The 23,336-nt window shown below is 45.1% G+C and overlaps 1 protein-coding gene across 30 annotated transcripts in view; it reads left to right on the forward strand.

Annotated features, from left to right (window-relative positions):
- rap1gap2a (RAP1 GTPase activating protein 2a) overlaps positions 1–23,336 on the forward strand; it is a 99,663-nt gene that overhangs the window by 68,613 nt on the left and 7,714 nt on the right. For 7 of the 30 annotated variants that reach the window (XM_090224424.1, XM_036964727.2, XM_036964725.2 and 4 more), the window contains 14 exons: positions 4,988–5,023; positions 8,009–8,041; positions 8,721–8,939; positions 10,123–10,226; positions 11,974–12,052; positions 12,442–12,495; positions 14,372–14,455; positions 14,592–14,692; positions 16,912–17,041; positions 17,250–17,405; positions 17,808–17,879; positions 20,286–20,372; positions 20,585–20,725; positions 23,031–23,177. In XM_090224424.1, coding sequence (XP_090080550.1) covers positions 4,988–5,023; positions 8,009–8,041; positions 8,721–8,939; positions 10,123–10,226; positions 11,974–12,052; positions 12,442–12,495; positions 14,372–14,455; positions 14,592–14,692; positions 16,912–17,041; positions 17,250–17,405; positions 17,808–17,879; positions 20,286–20,372; positions 20,585–20,725; positions 23,031–23,177 — 1,443 coding nt within the window. Of the gene's footprint in view, positions 1–1,798; positions 2,259–4,987; positions 5,024–6,803; positions 6,849–8,008; positions 8,042–8,720; positions 8,940–10,122; positions 10,227–11,973; positions 12,053–12,441; positions 12,496–14,371; positions 14,456–14,591; positions 14,693–16,911; positions 17,042–17,249; positions 17,406–17,807; positions 17,880–20,285; positions 20,373–20,584; positions 20,726–21,011; positions 23,178–23,336 lie in introns of those variants that run through there. The other 23 variants (XM_090224422.1, XM_090224421.1, XM_090224420.1 and 20 more) reach the window with 8 other exon arrangements.

Below are 23,336 nucleotides of genomic sequence, written 5' to 3' on the forward strand. Positions count from 1 at the left end.
ACAGTCGAAACGGCAACGATAGTGCTGTGGCCTCTGGGTGAATACTGGTTACGTGCCGAGCGCTTGGAGACCGTGGTGTTAGAATCCTCCCAGCGCCAGTCCTTCCCTCTAATCTTGGTGTGGACAGCGCAGGGCGCAGCAGGTTTCCCCGGGAGATAAGAGAGAGAGCGAGAGAGAGAGATGTTGCTGAGCTCCGCTTAGTCTCTGTGGAGGGCCAGGCAGTAAAGGGCAGAGAGAGAAAGAGAGAGAGAAATACAGAGGGGGAGACTATATATATATATATACAGTGCATTGGGGAAAGTATTCAGACCCCTTAACTTTTTCCACATTTTGTTACATAACAGCCTTTTTCTAAAATGTATTAAATCATTTTTTTCCTCACGTAAATCTATACACAATACCCCACAATGACAAAGCAAAAACAGGTTTTTAGAAATGTTTACAGATATATATTTTTTAATTGAAATATCACATTTACATAAGTATTCAGACCCTTTCCTCAGTACTTTGTTGAAGCACCTTTGGCAGCGATTACAGCCTTGAGTCTTCTTGGGTATGATGCTACAAGCCTGGTACACCTGTATTTGGGGAGTTTCTACAATTCTCTGCAGATCCTTTAAAGCTCTATCAGGTTGGATGGGGAGTGTTGCTGCACAGCAATTTTCAGGTCTCTCCAGACATGTTCGATCTGGTTCAAGTCCGGGTTCTAGCTGGGCCACTCAAGGATATTCAAAGACTTGTCCTGAAGCCACTCCTGCATTGACTTGGCTGTGTGCTTACGGTCGTTGTCCTGTTGGAAGGTGAACCTTCGCCTCAGTCTGAGGTCCTGAGTGCTTTGGAGAAGGTTTTCATCAAGGATCTCTCTGTACTTTGCTCCGTTCATCTTTGCCTCGATCCTGACTAGTCTCCCAGTCCCTGCAGCTGAAAAACATCCCCACAGCATGGTGATGCCACCACCATACTTCACCATAGGGATGGTGCCAGGTTTCCTCCAGACGTGACACTTGCAATTCAGGCCAAAGAGTTCAATCTTGGTTTCATCAGACCAGAAAATATTGTTTCTCATGGTCTGAGAGTCTTTAGGTGCCTTTTGGAAAACTCCAAGTGGGCTGTCATGTGCATTTTACTAAGGAGTGGCTTCCTCTGGCCACTACCATAAAGGCTTGATTGGTGGTGCTGCAGAGATGGTTGTCCTTCTGGAAGGTTCTCCCATCTCCACAGAGGAACTCTAGAGCTCTGTCAGAGTGTCCATTGGGTTATTGGTCACCTCCCTGACCAAAGCCCTTCTCCCCCGATTGCTCAGTTTGGCTGGGTGGCCAACTCTAGGAAGAGTCTTGGTGGTTCCAAACTTCTTCCATTTAAGAATGATGGAGGCCACTGTGTTCTTGGGGACCTTCAATGCTGCAGAATTGTTTTGGTCCCCTTCCCCAGATCTGTGCCTCAACACAATCCGGTCTCGGAGCTCCATTCCTTCGACCTCATGGTTTGATTTTTGCTCTGCCATACACTGTCAACCGTGGGACCTTTCTAAATCATGTCCAATCAATTGAATTTACCACAACTGGACTCGAATCAAGTTGTAGAAACATCTCAAGGATGATCAATGGAAACAGGATGCACCTGACCTCAATTTCGAGTCTCATAGCAAAGGGTCTGTAAATAAGGTATTTCTGTTTCTTATGTTTAATACATTTGCAAAACTTTGTCATTATGAGGTATTGTATGTAGATTGATGAGTGAGAGAGAGAGAAAGAGAGGGAGCAGGACAGACAGACAGATGGGTGGGTATTTTACATCTAGACTCTGGAGGCAGTAGAGGACAGACAGACCCGATCTCTTGGTTCTCAGCCGGTCCAGGCTCCGCTCACGACACGGTTCCTCTCTGATTGGTGTCCGATTCATAGATCTTCATCTGGCCCCTAGGAGTTCCCCCACGACCCCCAGTGGCCCTCAGCAGTTCTCTCACCTTAGAGGGGGGACGACGATGAATCACCAAGGTTACAGTGGCCATCTGTAGGGCTGTGTGAGCCTGGCTCATTGTGTTGACTCTGTGGGACTAGCTGTGTGGGTTTAGGCCTCTGTGGCAGGTTAATGTATAACTAAATGATAACTCCCACTGCACTGACAGCTGTGAGATTAGCATGTTCACCTGAGCTCAGGTGGATCGGTGCTACAGTAAAGATATGTTTTTACTGCTGGGAAATGGATCATTTCCCTGGTTTCCCTGGTTTACAGAGTACTAGGTTGTATATCTCAAGGTAAGACATGGATTTTCCAGGTCTTGGTGGGTTTTAGTGGTATTGCTGGTGGTGTTCGACTATGATACAACATGTTGCTGTAATGCCTTGGGTTTAATGGCTGCGTTGATCGGGAGTTATCTGTACCTGTGTAGATAGGGAATCAGTCATTTCAGTGATCCATTTAAGCCCACACCTTTCAAAGCATTTGTGTTCAGCTTTGTCATTAGTGTTTGCATAAAATATTACATAAAAAGTACATTTAACTACTATTATGAAAAGGGGCATTTTACTGGTGCCTCGTGTATTTCTGCTAAGAAGTGTTTTGACTGCCTTTGTCTGCATTCTCTACCTGCCAACCTTGAAACCTGTGATTCAAACAATGTAGTTGGTTGTGTTCCTCATCCGTTGTGCTTTTAGCATATTTCCCGAGTATGACTTTCGACTGTCACATAGAGAGCGACGTGTTTGTTGATTGACTGTCAGCCGTTATAAAGACACGAAAAGGCCAGGACAACACTGTATAAAACAACGTTTTAATCCAAGATGGATCTTCTTCCGGTTAAAAACTGTCAAGGCCTTTTTGTTTTCTTTCCATCACCTATTAAATCATTTTTTTAAATCTCATATTCTATCCAAATAATGTTTTTGACTCGTCCTTTGCTTATTTATAATATTTATAATGGCTGGTATTTGCCCACAACGTTGTGTTGTTTGTGAATTTGGAAAGCAGGGTCACACAGAAAAGCTGCTTATTAACATAGGGCCTACTTAATAATAATTTTTGGGAAGGAAATCTATTTCATAGTAGTAGGTCTTATTCCATAGAAATCTTAGACAGCTACTTTAAGTATAATGGGATCATGTGTTAATTACAACTTTACTTCCTGATCTCCACTCTCATTGAGCTCTGTCACGTTCTGACCTTTATTCCTTCGTATTGACTTTATTTAGTATGGTCAGGGCGTGAGTTGGTGTGGGCAGTCTATGTCAGTTTTTCTATATTTTCTATTTCTGTGTTTGGCCTGATATGGTTCTCAATCAGAGGCAGCTGTCTATCGTTGTCCCTGATTGAGAACCATATTTAGGGAGCCTGTTTTGCTTGGTGTTTTGTGAGTGGTTATTTTCAGTCTTTCAGTTTTTGTCGCCAGATAGAACTGTTTCGGTTGTCACTTCGTTGTTTTGTACTTTTGAAGTGTTCAGTTGTTCATTAAAAAGATGAACACTAACCACGCTGCGCTTTGGTCCTCTCCTTCTTCCACCCAAGACAGCCGTTACAGAGTTCGGAGTGGTCCCTATATTGACATTAGTCATTTGAAATGTTTGATGATTATAACAATAATGATAATGCACAACATTTATCACCAATATTTAGTTGTCTGTACTTTCATTCTTTACATTTTTACCATCATCCTGTCGATAAGATTTTGACCCAGAACTTCAGTATACTTTCATAGAAGGCCAGGAGCACAACAACAGCCCATTATTTTTCTGGAGTGACTGTTTTGAGGAAGTGGAGTAGGCTTGGTTTTCTGTGTTTGGATAATATACTGTACACATGGGTGTGAGAGGGTGTAGGACTGTCCTTCCTTGAGTGCTCTGCCTCGGCTCAATGAGCTTTTATTGGGAACCAGGGTGGAAATGCTGCTCATTGGAGATGATCATGGTGTGATAATTGTAGTTACTGGGTTTGAGAAGTTTCAGGTCACGTCCAAGGCTACATTGCAGACTACCCAGTCAGGCATCAGATTTCTATATCACATGATGTGTTTAGCTCGTGTACATCTCAATTTAGACAGCCTGGAACGTAGCCTCGGTGACCAGACCTCTCTCCGTTTCCATAGAAATACCCCCAAAAAACCTTGCTCACACTTAAAAATGATCAAACCCTTTTTTTCCAATTTTTGCCCAAAATGACATATGGAAATCTAACTGCCTGTAGCTGAGGACCTGAAGCAAGGATATGCATATTCTTGATACCATTTGAAAGGAAACACTTTGAAGTTTGTGGAAATGTTAAATTAATGTAGGAGAATATAACACATTAGATCTGGTAAAAGATAATGCAAAGAAAAAAAACATGCGTTTGTTTTTGTTTTTTGGTACCATCTTTGAAATGCAACAGAAAGGCCAATATATGACTTGGGAATCTAGGCGCAATTTAGATTGCGTATGGGCAAAGTTTTAGACTGATCCAATGAACCATTGTATTTCTGTTCAAAAGTTTGTATCGAGACTGCCCAAATGTGCCTAATTGGTTTATTAATCACTTTTCAAGTTCATAACTGTGCACTCTCCTCAAACAATAGCATAGTATTGTTTCACTGTAATAGCTACTGTAAATTGGACAGTGTAGTTAGATTAACAAGAATGTAAGCTTTCTTCCAATACCATATATGTCTATGTCCTGGAAAGTGTTCTTGCTACTTACAACCTCATGCTAATCGCATAAGCCTATGTTAGCTCAACCGTCCCGCGGGAGACCCACCGATCCTGTAGAGGTTTTTAAACCATCTCACACTGGTGTTATGCTTTGTGGACATCCCAAAGCCATACCTCAACCTATGCCAAATAAACCCTAATTGAAAATATCCGCCATGAATTAATGTAGTGCTTATTTAGGAAATACAGTGCACTCCACTTCTAGTGATCACATTGGTCCAGGACAATTTGATACACTAGAACTGCATCCATTCTACCTGTATGGCATTGTAGTAAAATAATCACCTCTGTTTCTCTGTTTGTTTCAGTCTGCCGAGTTCTTTGACATGCTGGAAAGGATGCAGGTAAGACTCCTCCTTCTCCTTCCTCTTTCTCTTCCTTCTCTCCTTCCTTCTCTTCTCTCTAAGTTCCCACTGCTGCTGGCATGGACGTGGTGATGAAAGCACGACACGTTCATCACTTTCGGAGATTTTAATCAAGGGTCCTCCCGTAACGAGCAGAAGGGTCCGTTATTAAGCTACGGGAGTTTGGAGGGGGAACGCGGGCCGCCCTTAATTTGAGGAGCCGAGAACAACGGGTCCAATCTCTGGTCCTGATTGAGTAATGAGCCGAACCAGACCAAGTTAACGAGCTCCCTCTAAAAAAAACATTGATTTCTCTGACCTGTTCTGCTACACTGTGTCTATGGGGTTCTGGGATCTTCTGTGGGATTGGGGTTTTAGGCAGGATGGGGGTAGGAAGAGGGTGGGTGGTGGTGGCAGCTCTGCCACGCCAATTTGGGGACAGTGGGGGAGCTTTTGAAAGAAAGAGAGAGAGTGAGCGGAGGAGGACAGGAGATCGATAGCGCATGATAACAAGTGGGCGAGGAGGAATGAGGACAGAGGCCACACAGGCCCGCTGCCACCTCTGAGCCAGTCCTTACCAGACCCCTCGCTGTCCACACAGCGTCACATCGACCCGCACTACTAACTAGACTAGAGCAATCGATGGCCGAACAGTTGAAAGGCCTCTATCTGGAATGGTTGATCACAAAGCCCGTCTCAGTGGGATCGAAGATGGATGTATTAAGACAGACCCCTAGCTTTGATCTAACCCAGCGGTGTTGACAACTAGTCCCCCACTGAGCTGTAGCTGTTCCCCCATCCCCTCCACTGTCTGTCTCTCTGAGCTAGCCTGGTCCCAGATCTGTTATTGCTGTATTGCCAGCTCCTATGGTCATTGTCAATACAGCACAAACAGATCTGGGACCAGGCGGAGGCAAGCATCACTGGAGGACGAGGACCATTCAAACACATGCAGAGAGTGCTTGGATCAGGGGCTTTTCAGTCCAACCCTCATTTAACACACCGGATTCTACTTATTAGCTGCTCAACAAGACCTTAACCAGATGAATCAGATATGTTAAATTAGGGTTGGACTGAAAACCTACAGGACAGTAGATCTCCAGGAAGAGTGTTGGGCAGCCCTGGCTTAGATAGATAGACAGACCAGTCTGTGCGTTGACCACTGCTTAAATAGACAGACCAGTTTTTTTCTTTGAAAACTGCTTAGATAGACAGACCAATTTGTGCGTTGACCACTGAAATCAATAATGGAAGGTAGGGATAAGGATACGGTTTAAGTCTGGTAAATGACTTGTGAGATTCTGTGTGTGTGGTAGGTCTTAATTAATGGCCTTCCCACAAACAGAGTACAATATACAGAGTAGTGTGTTTGTCTACCAACAAAATCGATAATGAAACGTAGGGATAAGGATGATTGAGATCTGATGAAGTCTGGTAAAATACTTGAGAGAATCCGTGTGTGTGGTAAGGATTCGGGCTTCAGAGCCTTCCCACATGCACAGAAATCTTTCTCCACAGGTCTTTCCAGTAGATTGGTAATTGTGCAATTCAGGATGTCAACAATTCAACTAGTCATGTCGGCTTGGCTCTGCATATATTACGCAAACACTTCTTATTACCAAGCAAATATTTTCCCTGGGTTCCACCAATCCAATGTTTACCCAGAGAATCTACAGTCCAGTATATAAGTACAGTAACTGATTTGGGAGTTAAGTGTAAGTCCAGGAATGATCTTTTTGTACCCTTGTGACCCTCCGTCCACATGCGCGACCCTAACCAGGTCCCTAAATCGGAGGAGACGAAGCCCCACTCGCAGAGAAGCAAGGTCTGAGAAACACACATACACACACGTCAGGGTCACCGCTGGGCATGCTTCTCTGTCATGATGCATTGACCTCGCCTCTGTCCATTCCTTTATTCATGTATTCCTTTATTTGTCCCCCCCCCCCCCCCCCATCCCTTCTTTGTTTGATTGCGATGGTGGTCATCCTCCGTGCTAGCCCTGTCAGCCACTGGAGTAGTTTAACCACTCTCTAAATGACTTAGCACTCTCTTAAGATCTCCCTCAACCAGGGCAAAAAGTAGGCTAACATAAAATAACAAAGAGCTGTGCATGAATGAATGCGATTCCCCTCAATCTCCTGGGACTATATACAGTGTAAAAACAAAGGCATGGAGATCGATTGGAGTCGATGGTGAACGTCCAGGGATGGACTGGCCGTAGGGCAATTCTGGCAAATGCCAGATGGGCTGGTCCATCTTTAGTCCATCTGTCAAAAAAAAAATGTTTGTGCAAAATGATAATAATAATAATAATAGGTGCCTCAAGTTTTAAAAAAAATGGGCTGGCGTGGTGGGCCTCGAGGGACAAAATGGGGCAGTGTGATAGAAATACGCAGGCCTATTTCTAGTTCCAGTCCGTCCCTGTGAACATCATATCACAGCGGGTTTAAAGGTCATGCACCAGCTGACTGCTAACCAGCCCCAGTGACTTAATGATGAACCCAGGGGCTCACAGAGTCAATCCTGAGACTCGTATCCCTGAGATTGTCGGAAGGTTTAGACTCCTCCATCAATGTATGTCTGTTTGATTAATTTGTTTCATTGTGGTGCATCACTCATTGGACCATCAGTTGCTTCTGTGGAATACGTTCACCCTGAGTTTCTGTGTTCACGCTTGCTATAGTGACGGACTGCCTCAGTTGACCTCATTGTAATGTAGTTCAAGGCCCTGTTTGAGTTCTTTAAAAACACAACCTGCCTTTCGCCCTTCCTTGAAGCAATCACTGATCTTACACAAATTGATAGGTGTGAGCAATAGTTCTATTTCATAGCATTCACCTACCCAGCTTTGTCCGATCAGGGATTTCTTTACGGAAGGGAGGAAGGAAATAGGCGTTCTCTGAAGTATTTGAACAGGGCTGTAATTATTCCAGCCTGTAAGGTTAATGATCTGTGTGTGTCTCTCCTCTCTCTGTCTGACAGGATGACTACATCCCATACCCGCGGATAGAGGACGTGAGTCAGCGCTCTGATACGACCATATCAAAACACGATGCACAAACAAGCATGAACAACACAAACCCACATATACAGTACACACACACACACACACACACACACACACACACACACACACACACACACACACACACACAGTAATGTAAAACAAGGCTCAAAGAACTTTTACAGGCACATTTATGATCAAAGTTCCAAGCTCTAGGCAGTGTTCTCAGGTGCTGCATCGTGGTAATTGAGGCGTCACTACAGACCCGGGTTCAATTCCAGGCTGTGTCACAACCAGCCGTGACCAGGATTCCCATAGGGCGGCGCACAATTGGCCCAGTGTCGTCCGGGTTAGGGGAGGGTTTGGCCAGGGGGGGGGGCGCCTGCAGGCTGACCTCAGTAGTCACTTGAACGGTGTTTCCTCCGACACATTGGTGCAGCTGGCTTCTGGGATAAGTGGACAGGTGTTAAGGAACGTGGTTTGGCGGGTCATGTTTCGGAGGACGCCTGACTCGGCCTTCACATCTCCCGAGCCCTTTGGGGAGATGCAGCGATGAGACCGAAATTGGATATGACGAAATTGGGGAGACAAAGGGGGGTAAAATAACAAATGTTTATTTATATGACCCTATTCTTGTGGATGGGGATATTTTGGTACATAAACCCCTTGCCCCTTGGCTGTGTGGCTTAGATTCTGGAGAAGGGTAGCCCATACCCGCAGGTGATCCTGCCCCAGTTTGGGGGTTACTGGATTGAGGATGCCGAGGCACCTGCAGGCACCCCCACTTCTTCGGAGAGCAGCTTTTGTGAGGAGGATGACGGAGGGGGCATGAGCCCTGCGGGGGGGTTCGGCTTCAGGCTGGAGTGTAACAGCACGGCCAGGGCCTACCGCAAACACTTCCTGGGCAGGGTGAGTCAAGGCCTATTTGACTTGTAGTAATAATGTGGGTGTGTGAGTGGGGGAGGAAGGGGGGTCTGCGCCTGCATGGGTGTGTTGTGTGTCTGTGTGTGTGTTTATGTTGATGTGTGTACGTGTGTGTGTGTTCTCTGTAAGGGTGTGTTGTGTGTCTGTGTGTGTGTTTATGTTGATGTGTGTATGTGTGTGTGTGTTCTCTGTAAGGGTGTGTGTGTGTTTATGTTGATGTGTGTACGTGTGTGTGTGTTCTCTGTAAGGGTGTGTGTGTGTGTTTATGTTGATGTGTGTACGTGTGTGTTCTCTGTAAGTGTGTGTGTGTGTGTGTGTTTATGTTGATGTGTGTACGTGTGTGTGTGTGTGTGTGTGTGTGTGTGTGTGTGTGTGTGTGTGTGTGTGTGTGTGTTCTCTGTAAGGGTGTGTATGTGTTCTCTGTAAGGGTGTGTGTGTGTTCTCTGTAAGGGTGTGTGTGTGTGTTCTCTGTAAGGGTGTGTGTGTGTTCTCTGTAAGGGTGTGTGTGTGTTTATGTTGATGTGTGTACGTGTGTGTGTGTGTGTGTGTGTGTTCTCTGTAAGGGTGTGTATGTGTTCTCTGTAAGGGTGTGTGTGTGTTCTCTGTAAGGGTGTGTGTGTGTGTTCTCTGTAAGGGTGTGTTGTGTGTGTGTTTGTGTTGGTGTGTGTGTGTGTGTTCTCTGTAAGGGTGTGTTGTGTGTGTGTGTTTATGTTGGTGCGTGTGTGTTCTCTGTAAGGGTGTGTGTATGTTCTCTGTAAGCGTGTGTGTGTGTTCTCTATAAGGGTGTGTATCCCTCTTTAAGTCGTTCTCCATTCAGTGTTGTTCCTATTTCAGGAATAATTATGCTCTGGGATTATGACTAAGCATGTTTTAAATATATATTCATGTTCAATAGTTCCGGACTCACACAAATTAAGAATCAGTCGTTTGGAAAAGGAACGTGTAATTGACTTAAATTATGCGGAGATCTGTGAAATATTGAGTGTAAGACCTTATTTGAAGGTGTGTAACTTCTTTAAACTGTCTCATCATACTGTGTAGTGATTCGCTGTCTGTCTGACTCTCTTCCCTCCCTCCCTCCCTCCCTCCCTCCCTCCCTCCCTCCCTCCCTCCCTCCCTCCCTCCCCCTATCTTTCTTTCACTCTGCCTCTCTCTCTCTCTTCTTCAGGAGCATATGAACTACTACTGCACAGGCAGCAGTCTGGGGAACCTCATTATGTCACTGAAGCACGAGGAGGCAGAGGGCCAGGAGTTCCTCCGCATCATGCTCAGGTAACTACAGTAGGGTCAGGAGTTCCTCCATCATGTTCAGGTAACTACAGTAGGGCCAGGAGTTCCTCCATCATGTTCAGGTAACTACAGTAGGGCCAGGAGTTCATCCATCATGTTCAGGTAACTACAGTAGGGCCAGGAGTTCCTCCGTCATGTTCAGGTAACTACAGCAGGGCCAGGAGTTCCTCCATCATGTTCAGGTAATTACAGCAGGGCCAGGAGTTCCTCCATCATGTTCAGGTAACTACAGTAGGGCCAGGAGTTCCTCCATCATGTTCAGGTAACTACAGCAGGGCCAGGAATTCCTCCATCATGTTCAGGTAACTACAGTAGGGCCAGGAGTTCCTCCATCATGTTCAGGTAACTACAGCAGGGCCAGGAGTTCCTCCATCATGTTCAGGTAACTACAGCAGGGCCAGGAGTTCATCCATCATGTTCAGGTAACTACAGCAGGGCCAGGAGTTCCTCCATCATGTTCAGGTAACTACAGCAGGGCCAGGAATTCCTCCATCATGTTCAGGTAACTACAGCAGGGCCAGGAGTTCCTCCATCATGTTCAGGTAACTACAGCAGGGCCAGGAGTTCATCCATCATGTTCAGGTAACTACAGCAGGGCCAGGAGTTCCTCCATCATGTTCAGGTAACTACAGCAGGGCCAGGAATTCATCCATCATGTTCAGGTAACTACAGCAGGGCCAGGAGTTCATCCATCATGTTCAGGTAACTACAGTAGGGCCAGGAGTTCCTCTATCATGTTCAGGTAACTACAGCAGGGCCAGGAGTTCATCCATCATGTTCAGGTAACTACAGTAGGGCCAGGAGTTCCTCCATCATGTTCAGGTAACTACAGCAGGGCCAGGAGTTCATCCATCATGTTCAGGTAACTACAGTAGGGCCATGAGTTCATCCATCATGTTCAGGTAACTACAGCAGGGCCAGGAGTTCATCCATCATGTTCAGGTAACTACAGTAGGGCCAGGAGTTCATCCATCATGTTCAGGTAACTACAGTAGGGCCAGGAGTTCATCCATCATGTTCAGGTAACTACAGTAGGGCCATGAGTTCATCCATCATGTTCAGGTAACTACAGCAGGGCCAGGAGTTCATCCATCATGTTCAGGTAACTACAGTAGGGCCAGGAGTTCATCCATCATGTTCAGGTAACTACAGTAGGGCCAGGAGTTCATCCATCATGTTCAGGTAACTACAGCTGGGCCAGGAGTTCATCCATCATGTTCAGGTAACTACAGTAGGGCCAGGAGTTCATCCATCATGTTCAGGTAACTACAGCAGGGCCAGGAGTTCATCCATCATGTTCAGGTAACTACAGTAGGGCCAGTAGTTCATCCATCATGTTCAGGTAACTACAGCAGGGCCAGGAGTTCATCCATCATGTTCAGGTAACTACAGTAGGGCCAGGAGTTCATCCATCATGTTCAGGTAACTACAGCAGGGCCAGGAGTTCATCCATCATGTTCAGGTAACTACAGTAGGGCTAGGGGTTCCTCCATCATGTTCAGATAGCTTCAGTCATATAGTAACATACAGTAGGGCCGTGGTCTGGCCCCATAGTTATAGTCACACTAACCCTACAGTACCTTGTGAACATTTATTTCCAAATATAAGTTATTTTACACTAGCCAGAACTTTCACTGTAGAAATAGGAATTATGTATTTGCAATGTGCACATAACCTACCTTCTTTAAGATGCGGTAATTTATACTGGTTTTGTGCAATCATCACCCAGGTCGAGGACAAAGACACACCATGACAGGATCTCTCTGGCAGGCCTCAACCAGCTTCCCAGTGTACCCCAGATAGCCAAGGTAAGGTGTGCTGACCTAAGCACCACCAATGCAACATGCACTCAATGTAAAGTGGCAATCTGGGTTTCAAGCATCAACAATACGGCCAGCCTACCACAGTGTGGGTGAACAGCTGAGGGATGGGTCTGAAGAAATGTAATGAGATCAAAATTATAGTTTCAACCATGTGTTGAAACTATGCAGTGTTTGTTGACAATTACATTGTTTCCAAACAATGAAGTTAAACAAGCTTTTGGGTTCTGATGCATTAAGACAGTTACGTTAAGACAGTTGGTACATGCCAAAAAGGCATGTATCAATCCCCGATTGCCCCTTTAACCTAAAATCCATTTGTTTCCGTCACTGTGGTTTCAAATTAATCTGTATCTATCTGTTTGTCTGTGTTTCAGCTTCTCTGCGACGATGTGACTGGCCTGAAGTTCAACCCAGTCCTCTACCCCAGAGTGAGTCTGCTCCACAGTTTCCTTTCAGCCAGGCGCTTCCATTAGGTCATGTCATGGAAATAGAAATCATTTCCTAGCAGTTCTATTTCTTTGGGGCATGCAGCGTTTTCAAAAGAATGCTTCTTATTAGACAAGTCCAGGTAGTCTCTCCCTTTTTCAGTCCCTTTTCTTCCATTTGCTGCCTAATGAACATAATCCAACTTCCACCTGGTCCACTATACAGCCTGACCCCTCTGTTCTCTCTTACTGATGTGGTGTAGGCAGTGCTAAAGACAGATCTGTTCCAGGAGCTGTTCATCACTTCAGAGGTCATTTGGATGATGGAGCTGCTTGTTGTGCCTCTGCTCCGGGTCCTGTAGAACTCATCTGTTACTATGACAGTCTGCTCAGACTGCTCCCCCTCTCCTCCACTCCCATCCCTTACTAGTCTCAGCTGGCTGCCTTTCAAAATGGCCACAATCAACCCACAGTGGTCATGATCATTAGAGCATTAAACAGAACATTTTTACAGCTGTAAAATAGAAATGAGCATTTCTTATTGGACAAGTCCAAGTAGTCCCGCCCTGTTTTAGTCGGTTTATTTCCGTTTGGTGCCTATTGAATACAACCCTGACCTCCCCAGATGTGATTGTCATACAATAAAAGTATGTGGACACCTGCTCATCGAACATCTCATTCCAAAATCATGGGCATTAATATTGAGTTGGTCCCCCTTCTGCTGCTATAACAACCTTCACTCTTCTAACAAGGCTTTCCACCTGATGTTGGAACATTGCTGCGAGGACTCAGCCTCAAGAGAATGAGTGAGGTCGGGGACTGTTGTTTGGCGATTATGCCTGGCTCGCAGTTAGCATTCCAATTAATTCCAAAGGTGTTCAATGGGGTTGAGGTCAGGGCTATGTGCAGGCCAGTCAAGTTCTTCCACACCGATCTCGACAAATCATTTTTGTACGGAATTCGCTTTGTGCATGCGGGCATTTTCATGCTGAACAGGAAAGGGCCTTCGCCAAACTGTTGCTAAAGTTGGAAGCACAGAATCATCTAGAATGTCATTGTATGCTGTAACCTTGAGGAGCCTGAACCATAAAAAACTTGCCCCAGACCATTATTCCTCCTCCACCAAACTTTACAGTTGGCACTATGCACTAGGCAGGTAGCTTTCATCTGGCATCCGGCAAAACTCAGAGTTGTCCATCGGACTGCCAGATGGTGAAGTGTGATTTATCACTCAAGAGAACATGTTTCCACTGTTCCAGAGTCCAAGGGTGTCGAGCTTTACACCACGCCAGCTGACGCTTGGCTTTGCTCATGGTGATCTTAGGCTTGTGTGTGGCTGTTCAGCCATGGAAACTAATTTCATGAAGCTCCCTGTCAAACAGTTATTTTGCTGAGGTGGCTTCCAGAGGCACTTTGGAAGTCAGTAGTGAGTGTTGCAACCGAGGACCGATGATTTTCATGCACTAAAGCTTCAGCACTCAGCAGTCCCATTCTGTGAGCTTGTGTGGCCTACCACTTTGCGGATGAGCCGTTGGTGCTCCCAGACTTTTCCACTTCACAATAACAGCTCTAGCAGGGAAGAAATTTGACGGACTGACTTGTTGGAAAGGTGGGGTCCTACGATGGTGAAAGTCACTGAGCTCTTCAGTAAGGCCATTCTACTGCCACTGTTTGTTGGTGGAGATTGCATGTCTGTGTGCTCAATTTTATACACCTGTCAGCAATGGGTGTGGCTGAAATAGCCAAATCAACTAATTTGAAGGGGTGTCCACATACTTTTGTATATATAGTGTAAATGTCTGCCCGAGTCATAGAGGGACTTTATTCATCCTTATTCATCCTTTTTCATCCTTATAAATTTAGATGTTTTTGGTTTCAGGGCTCTCAGCTGATAGTAGGTTATGACGAACATGAAGTGAACAATACCTTTAAGTTTGGTGTCATCTACCAGAAGTTTGGTCAGGTGAGTGTGAAGTGCAGGTTTGTATTGCCAAATGGTGTTTCATTTTATTCCTAATCAATGCCATGATACTTATTTTTGCCCTCTCCCATTTAATCTTCTCCCCTCATCGCTCTCTCCTCTCATCGCTCCACCCTAGACGTCAGAGGAGGAGTTGTTTGGGAACAACGAGGAGACGCCAGCCTTCCGAGAGTTCCTCAGTGTTCTGGGAGACAACATAGAGCTGAATGACTTCAAGGGGTGAGAGACATACAGTGTCAGTGAAAAGTGTGGACACACCTACTCATTTCCAGGGTTTTTCTTTTGACTATTTTCTGCATTGTGGAATAAAAGTGAAGACCTCAAAACTATGAAATAACACATGTGAAATCACGTCGTAACCAACCAAGTGTTAAACCAATCCAAATATATTTTATATTTGAGATTCTTCAAAGTAGCCACCCTTTGCCTTGATGACAGCTTTGCATTCTCTCAACCATCTTCATAAGATAGTCACCTGGAATGCATTTCAATTAACAGGTGTGCCTTGTTAAAAGTACATTTGTGGAAATTCTTTCCTTCTTAATGTGTTTGAGCCAATCAGTTGTGTTGTGACATGGTAGGGGTGGTATACAGAAGATAGCCCTATTTGGATTAAGTGCATATTATGGCAAGAACAGCTCAAATAAGCCAGGAGAAACAACAGTCCATCATTATTTTAAGACATGAAGGTCAGTAAATCTGGAAAAGTTTCTTCAAGTGCAGTCGCAAAAACCATCAACCGTTATGATGAAACTGGCTCTCGTGAGGAGCACCATAGGAAAGGAAGATACAGAGTTCCCTCTGCTGCAGAGGATAAGTTCATTACGGGACGGCAGTAAGCCTAGTGGTTAGACCATTGGGCCAGTTACCGAAAGGTTGCTGGATCGAATCCCCGAACTGACAAGGTAATCTGTCGTTCCGCCCTTGAGCATGGCAGTTAACCCACTGTTCCCCGGGCGCCAAAGACGTGGATGTTGATTATGGCAGCCCCCCGCACCTCTCTCATTCAGAGGGCTTGTGTTAAATGCGGAAGACACATTTCAATTGAAGGCATTCAGCTATACAATTGACTATTGACTTTCCCATTAGAGTTAACTGCACCTCAGATTGCAGCCCAAATAAATGCTTCACAGAGTTCAAGTAACAGACACATCTCAACATCAATGTTCAGATGAGACTGAGTGAATCAGGCCTTCATGGTCGAATTGCTGCAAACAAACCACTACTAAAGGACACTAATGATAAGAAGAGACTTGCTTGGGCCAAGAAACATGAGCAATGGACATTAGACCGGTGGAAATCTGTCCTTTGGTCTGACGAGTCCAAATGTGAGATTTTTGGTTTCAACCGCCGTGTCTTTGTGAGATGCAGAGTAGGTGATCGGATGATCTCCGAATGTCTGGTTCCCACCGTGAAGCATGAAGGAGGAGGTGTGATGGTGTGGGGAGTGCTTTGCTGGTGAATCTGTCAGTGATTTATTTAGAATTCAAGGCACACTTAACCAGCATGGCTACCACAGCATTCTGCAGCGATACGCCATCCCATCTGGTTTGGGATGGCGTTTTTCAACAGGACAATGACCCAACACACCTCCAGGCTGTGTCCTTACACTTACATAGTTGACCTAGAAGGAGAGTGACGGAGTGCTGCATCAGATGACCTGGCCTCCACAATCACCCGACCTCACCCCAAATAAGATTGTTTGGGATGAGTTGGACCGCAGAGTGAAGGAAAAGCAGCAAACAAGTGCTCAGCATTATGTGGGAACTCCTTCAAGACTATTGGAAAAGCATTCCAGGTGAAGCTGGTTGAGAAAATGCCAAGCGTGTGCAAAGCTGTCATCAAGGCAAAGGATTATACTTTGAAGAATCTCAAATATAAAATGTGTTTTGATTTGTTTCACACTTTTTTGGTTACTACATGATTCTATATGTGTTATTTCATAGTTTTGATGTCTTCACTATCATTCTACAACATAGAAAATAGTAAAAATAAAGAAAAACCAATGAATGAGTAGGTGTCCAAACTTTTAACTGGGTCTGTAGATACAACTCTACTATTTCTGCTCTACTTCTGAGAGGGAGGGGGAGAGAGAGAGAGGCAGAGAGAGGGAAAGAGAGAGAGAGACACAGAGACAACTCTACTACTACTCCAATACTGAGAGGGACACTGAGAGGGACAGAGTTTTATTTTAATTTTTATTGAACCTTTATTTTTCTAAGTCATGTAGGTACCACTGAGAGAGAGAGAGAGTTCATGCAGAGAGAGAGGGAGAATGGAGGGAGGGAATGATATATACTACTGCTACCCTGCTACCATTCCTCATGAGTAGGGCCAGGAGTTTTCCCTGTCACGTGATCAGGAAATGCTCCTGGCCCTACCCAATAATTGAACGTCCTGGGAATGCTAATCATATAGTGTTGTCACTGTGGACCTAGGTTCCGTGGTGGTCTGGACGTATCCCACGGTCAGACAGGCTCTGAGTCCGTCTACACCGTCTTCAGACAGAGAGAGATGATGTTCCACGTCTCCACTAAACTACCCTTCACCGAGGGAGACGTACAACAGGTACTGACGACGCTACACCACACACAGCATAATAACAGTGGTTACAGTAGGTGTTTTGTGTGTGCGTGTGTGTCACTCATAAACACCCTCTGTTTCTTCTTTCCTCTCACCTCACACCTTTCTCTAATACTTGTGACTAATTATACTGTAGAACATACAGTCAAACAGTCCTAAGTTGTTTACAGAACACTATGCTCTTGTCCCTCAGCTCCAGAGGAAGAGGCACATAGGAAATGACATCGTGGCGGCGGTCTTCCAGGAAGACGCCACCCCCTTTGTACCTGACATGATTGCCTCCAACTTCCTCCATGCGTATGTGCTGGTGCAGGTGGAGAACCCTGGTACTGAACACACTACATACAAGGTCAGTACTATATCCTACTATGAACCTTACAGGATCACTATGTGATATTTGCTAGATTGTTTTTAAAAATGTATTACGGAGTGGACCTTTAAGGCATGGATATTATGTAACCGGTGTGAAATGGCTAGCTAGTTAGTGGTGCGAGCTAGTGGCATTTCAATCGGTGACGTCACTCGCGCTAAGACCTCGAAGTAGTTGTTCGCCTTGCTCTGCAAGGGCCGCCGCTTTTGTGTGACGATAGGTGACGATGCGTCGAGGGTGACTCTTGTCGATGTGTTCAGAGGGTCTCTGGTTCAAGCCCAGGTTGGGACAGGGAGAGGGACGGAAGCTACACTGTTGCAGTTACCTAAGCCAGACTCTCTATACAGTAGATGTGTGACATGAATTGCTTTGTGTCTGCAGGTGTCTGTTACAGCGAGGGAAGATGTACCTCCATTTGGCCCACCTCTCCCCAATCCAGCGGTCTTCAAGAAGGTAAGCAAGAGAGCGAATTACAGAAAAAGATACAGAGAGAGAGAGTGAGATTGAAGGAGAGGGATGAAGAGAGAGAGAGAGATTGAAGGAGAGGGATACAGATACAGAGAGAGAGAGAGAGAGAGAGAGAGATTGAAGGAGAGGGATACAGAGAGAGAGAGAGAGAGAGAGAGATTGAAGGAGAAGGATACAGATACAGAGAGAGAGAGAGAGAGAGAGAGAGAGAGATATTGAAGGAGAGGGATACAGATACAGAGAGAGAGAGAGAGAGAGATTGAAGGAGAGGGATACAGATACAGAGAGAGAGAGAGAGATTGAAGGAGAGGGATAGAGAGGGATAGAGAGAGAGAGAGAGAGAGAGAGAGAGAGAGAGAGAGAGAGATTGAAGGAGAGGGATAGAGAGAGAGAGAGAGAGAGAGAGAGAGAGGGAGAGAGAGATTGAAGGAGAGGGATACAGATACAGAGAGAGAGAGAGAGAGAGATTGAAGGAGAGGGATAGAGAGGGATAGAGAGAGAGAGAGAGAGAGAGAGAGAGAGAGAGAGAGATATTGAAGGAGAGGGATACAGATACAGAGAGAGAGAGAGAGAGAGATTTAAGGAGAGGGATAGAGAGAGAGAGAGAGAGAGAGAGAGAGAGAGAGAGAGAGAGAGAGAGATTGAAGGAGAGGGATACAGAGAGAGAGAGAGATGGAGTTAAAGTTTCCCATTGTTATTTACAGTGAAAGTTTGATGAGAAACCTGCCATCATACACAGTTTATTCAGAAAGTATTCAAACTCCTTCACTTATTCCACATAATGTTGTGTAACAGCCTGAATTCAAAATATATACAGTGCCTTGCGAAAATATTTGGCCCCCTTGAACTTTGCGACCTTTTGCCACATTTCAGGCTTCAAACATAAAGATATAAAACTGTTTTTTTTGTGAAGAATCAACAACAAGTGGGACACAATCATGAAGTGGAACGACATTTATTGGATATTTCAAACTTTTTTAACAAATCAAAAACTGAAAAACTTTTATATCTTTATGTTTGAAGCATGAAATGTGGCAAAAGGTCGCAAAGTTCAAGGGGGCCGAATACTTTCGCAAGGCACTGTATATATTTTTAAATTCACAACCATCTGTCTACACACAATACCCCATTACAAAGTGAAAACATGTTTTTAGACGTTTTTGCAAATGTATTAAAAATTAAATACAGAAATATGTCATTTACATAACCATTCACACCTGCAAGTCAATACATGTTAGAATCACATTTGGCAGCGATTACAGCTGTGAGTCTTTCTGGGTAAGTCGCTAAGAGCTTTGCACATCTGGATTGTACAATATTTGCCCATTCTTCTTCTTCAAACTCTGTTAAGTTGGTTGTTGATCATTGCCAGATTTCAAGTCTTGCCATACATTTTCATGCCGATTTAAGTCAAAACTGTAACTAGGCCACTCAGGAACATTCAATGTCGTCTTGGTAAGCAACTCCAGTGTAGATTTGACCTTGTGTTTTATGTTATTGTCCTGTTGAAAGGTGAATTTGTTTCCCAGTGTATGTTGGAAAAGCAGACTGAACCAGGTTTTCCCTCTAGGATTTTGTCTGTGCTTCGCTCTAGTCCATTAATTTTTTATCCTAAAAAAGCATACCCATAACATGATGCAGCTACCACAATGCTTGAAAATATGAAGAGTGGTACTCAGTGATGTGTTGGATACGTCCCAAACATAAAAGTTTGTATTGAGGACGAAAAGTGAATTGCTTTTCCTCATTTTTTGCAGTATTACTTTAGTGCCTTGTTGCATATAGGATGCACGTTTTAGAAAAAATATTTATACCCATCTACCAATAGGTGCCCTTCTTTGCCAGGAATTGGAAAACCTCCCTGGTCTTTGTGGTTGAATCTGTGTTTCACATTCACTGCTCGACTGAGGGACCTTACAGATAATTGTATGTGTGGGAGACAGAGATGAGGTAGTCATTCAACAATCATGTTTAACACTATTATTGTACACAGAGTGAGTCCATGGAACTTATGATGTGACTTGTTAAGCACATTTTTACTCCTGAACTTATTTAGGCTTGCCAATAACAAAGACTATGAATATTTATCGACTCAAAACATTTCAGCTTTTCATTTAGAATTTTTTTAAATCTAAAAACATAATTCCACTTTGACATTAGGGGGTATTTTGTGTATAGACCAGTGATACAAAATCTCAATGTAATCCATTTTAAATTCAGACTGTAACACAACAAAATGTGGAACATTTTGTGAATACATTCTGAAGGCGCTGTAGCAGTCCTTTTCGTCCCGTCGACTCCAGACGACCAAATGATGATGAGTATGGTGCTGATGAAAGTCACCTCTCCCCCTCCATCCCCCTCCCCCCTCCCCTTCTCCTCTCTCCACAGGGTCCCGAGTTCCGCGACTTCCTGCTGACAAAGCTGATCAATGCAGAGAACGCCTGCTACAAGTCTGACAAGTTTGCCAAGCTAGAGGTGAGAGGGGCAGATGACTCAAGACACCCTGGATGTGTTGTTCAATCGCTTTCATCTATCTCAGTCACCTCTACCACCCCTGCTTCTTAAATGATACGTGGTGGTGTTGTTTCGTGTGTGTGTTTGCTTGCATCTGTGCGTCTGTGTGTCTCTATGCATATGTGTGCATATGTGTCTGTGGGTGTGTGTGTGTGTGTGTGTGTGTGTTCCAGGGGCGGACGCGAGCTGCCTTGCTGGATAACCTTCACGATGAGCTCCACAGACAGACCCAGGCTACTCTGGGGCTCGGCCACGCTGGGGAGGAGGACAAGCTGGAGAACGGGGGCCATGGGGGACTGCTGGAGTCCTTCAAGGTGACTCTTTAACACAGTTCTTTACCTCGTCATCTGACTCCATGTCTGAACCTGTGTGAACCTGTCTGAACCTGTCCCGTACCCTCTCTTTCACCTATCTAGTTGTCTACTGATGTTGTCTCTCTCGCCCTCTCTTTCTCTCTCTCGCTCTCTCTCTGTCTACCTCTCTCTCTCTCTCTCCCTTTCTCTCTGTCATGCGCTTTCTCTCTCGCTGTCTCTCTCTCCCTTTCTCTCTGTCAAGCGCTCTCTCTCTCTCTGTCTCTCTATCTCTCTCACTCACACGCAGACACACAGACCCTCTCATATTCTCTCCCTCTCTCTCTCTCGCTGTCTCTCTCTCCCTTTCTCTCTGTCTAGCGCTCTCTCTCTGTCTCTCTCTCACTCACACGCAGACACACAGACCCCCTCTCTATTTCTCTCCCTCTCTCTCTCTCTGTCTCCCGCCACGCTGCTGTTGGTTGAGATTACGGGATGTTAATCATCGTACCACCTTACCCGTCTCTCTCCCTTCCTCCCTCCCCCATCCCCCCTGTCTGACCATATGGTGTCTCGCTGTGTTCACAGGCAGTGTGGAGGTGTGTGTTGCATGCCACTCATTCAACCACTGGGGATGCTGTGCTCATCTCTACAACAGCAGTCATTGTCTATTACCTGTCATCGCAGATACTGTATCATACTGATTGAGAATCAGAACAAAGCATACCACGTCTTGAAATCATCTCCAAACATTGAAACACTCAATAAAGACTGTTCCGGCGTTTTTGTTTGTTGTGTTTTATGCCCTGGCGACTAACATTGAAACCCAGCGCCCCTATTTCCCTCAGTCTGACCTCCTAGTGATGACACGTTATCATGAGGCTTGTGATGATTTCCTTCACGATTTCAGTGACCTCAGATAGTAGCCTAGTACACAGGACATCATTATCAGTCATATTCAGTGTTAGAGAAGCTACTTTGAAAATATTGTTTACGGAGCTACCAATTACTTCACACTGGAAGAGGTTAAGGTACACTAAAGCTACCTTTAAGACCAATATAGTTGGCTTAACGAAAGCTACTTTGAAAAAGTAGTTCACTGCATTATCATAGCTAAATCTGAAATGTCGTAGACTACAAATTGCAACCCCCCAAAAAACGGATCATTCTGGAGTCAGATGCTAACACAATGTGTAATTTAGCCTGTTGAACACGTTTCACCTGAGAATTAGGCAGGTCTGATGCCAAAAAAGAAAGGAAATTCTTGTTTATCCATATTTTATGTTATTTTAAATTTTAAAAAGTAGCGCATAGTTCCACTAGTAAAACACTACTGAAACACTACCTAGATTATAATTTCATTCAACTACCATCACGCTGCTGCTAAATGTAGTTAAATTACTAGTTGAATTACATGTAGTTCGCTACTCCCCAACACTGTTAACATTACAGTCATATCTCTCACTGTCCATGCATTGCATTGCTCTCTTTATTCCTCTGTGTAGGAGAAGTGCACTCTCTGCTGACAGTACACTGTAATAGCAGGTTTGACCTTTCCCATGAACATAAATCTGATTTGATCAATATCAGATACATTCATTTTACCCAACCACATTATCAATAGAATACATAAAGAATATTCTATAATACTCACCTAATCTTGCGTAATTTGGCCATATGCTCGATGTTTACGACGTCTGTCCATGAGAGTTTAATACACACCACAGTCAAAGAGCTTTGGAAATTGACGAGTACACAGGTTGGGTTTAGTTGCAGGATGCAGTAGGTAGTTGGACCAGTTCGAATCCCGGGCCAGGCGCTGGGAAAAAAATAGGGTGAATTGATCTGGAAACTGGAGGGCTGCTGGGTTCACATCCTAAAGATGTTCCCCCTTGGGTTGGGCCCTTAAGCAAGGCTCCTTTACCTGAGAACATGTTCTCTATCCAGGGGTACTGCGCTTGTCTCAACTGTGTGCTGAGATAATGACTGTATTCATTTCCCTTCTCTTCCTCTGTCCTCTTTACTCTCTCACTCCGTCTCCGCTCTCTCCTCTGTCCCCGTCTCTGGCCCCGTCTCTGTCCCCGTCTCTGTCCCCTCCTCTGTCCCCGTCTCTGTCTCTGTCCCCTCCTCTGTCCCCGTCTCTGTCCCTGTCTCTGTCCCTGTCTCTGTCCCCGTCTCTGTCCCCTCTGTCCTCTCCTCTGTCCCTGTCTCTGTCCCCGTCTCTGTCCCCGTCTCTGTCCCCTCCTCTGTCCCCGTCTCTGTCTCTGTCCCCTCCTCTGTCCCTGTCTCTGTCCCCTCCTCTGTCCCCGTCTCTGTCCCTGTCCCCTAGCGTGCCATGCGCGTCCGGAGTCACTCCATGGAGACCATGGTGGGGTCCCACCGTCACCGGAGTCCAGGGGTGGGAGGGGGGGTCCCGGCCAGCTTGAGTGGAGGGGGGCTGCCGCAGAGCACCGAGTGCACAAAGAGTACCTTCTCGGTGAGCAGGGGGGAGAGGGTGAAGGGGGAGGAGTGCTTGAGGTCATAAAGTCATATTTACACACAAATGAAACTGGACATACACATAATCGTGGTAAATTGCACGTTTTGCAAACATTTGCTCCAATTAGTCTTATGATATCAACATGTACTTTTGCAA

Source organism: Oncorhynchus mykiss, chromosome 27 (assembly GCF_057628025.1).
Source record: "Oncorhynchus mykiss isolate SJ-2025 chromosome 27, ASM5762802v1, whole genome shotgun sequence".
NCBI classification, from domain to species: domain Eukaryota; kingdom Metazoa; phylum Chordata; class Actinopteri; order Salmoniformes; family Salmonidae; genus Oncorhynchus; species Oncorhynchus mykiss.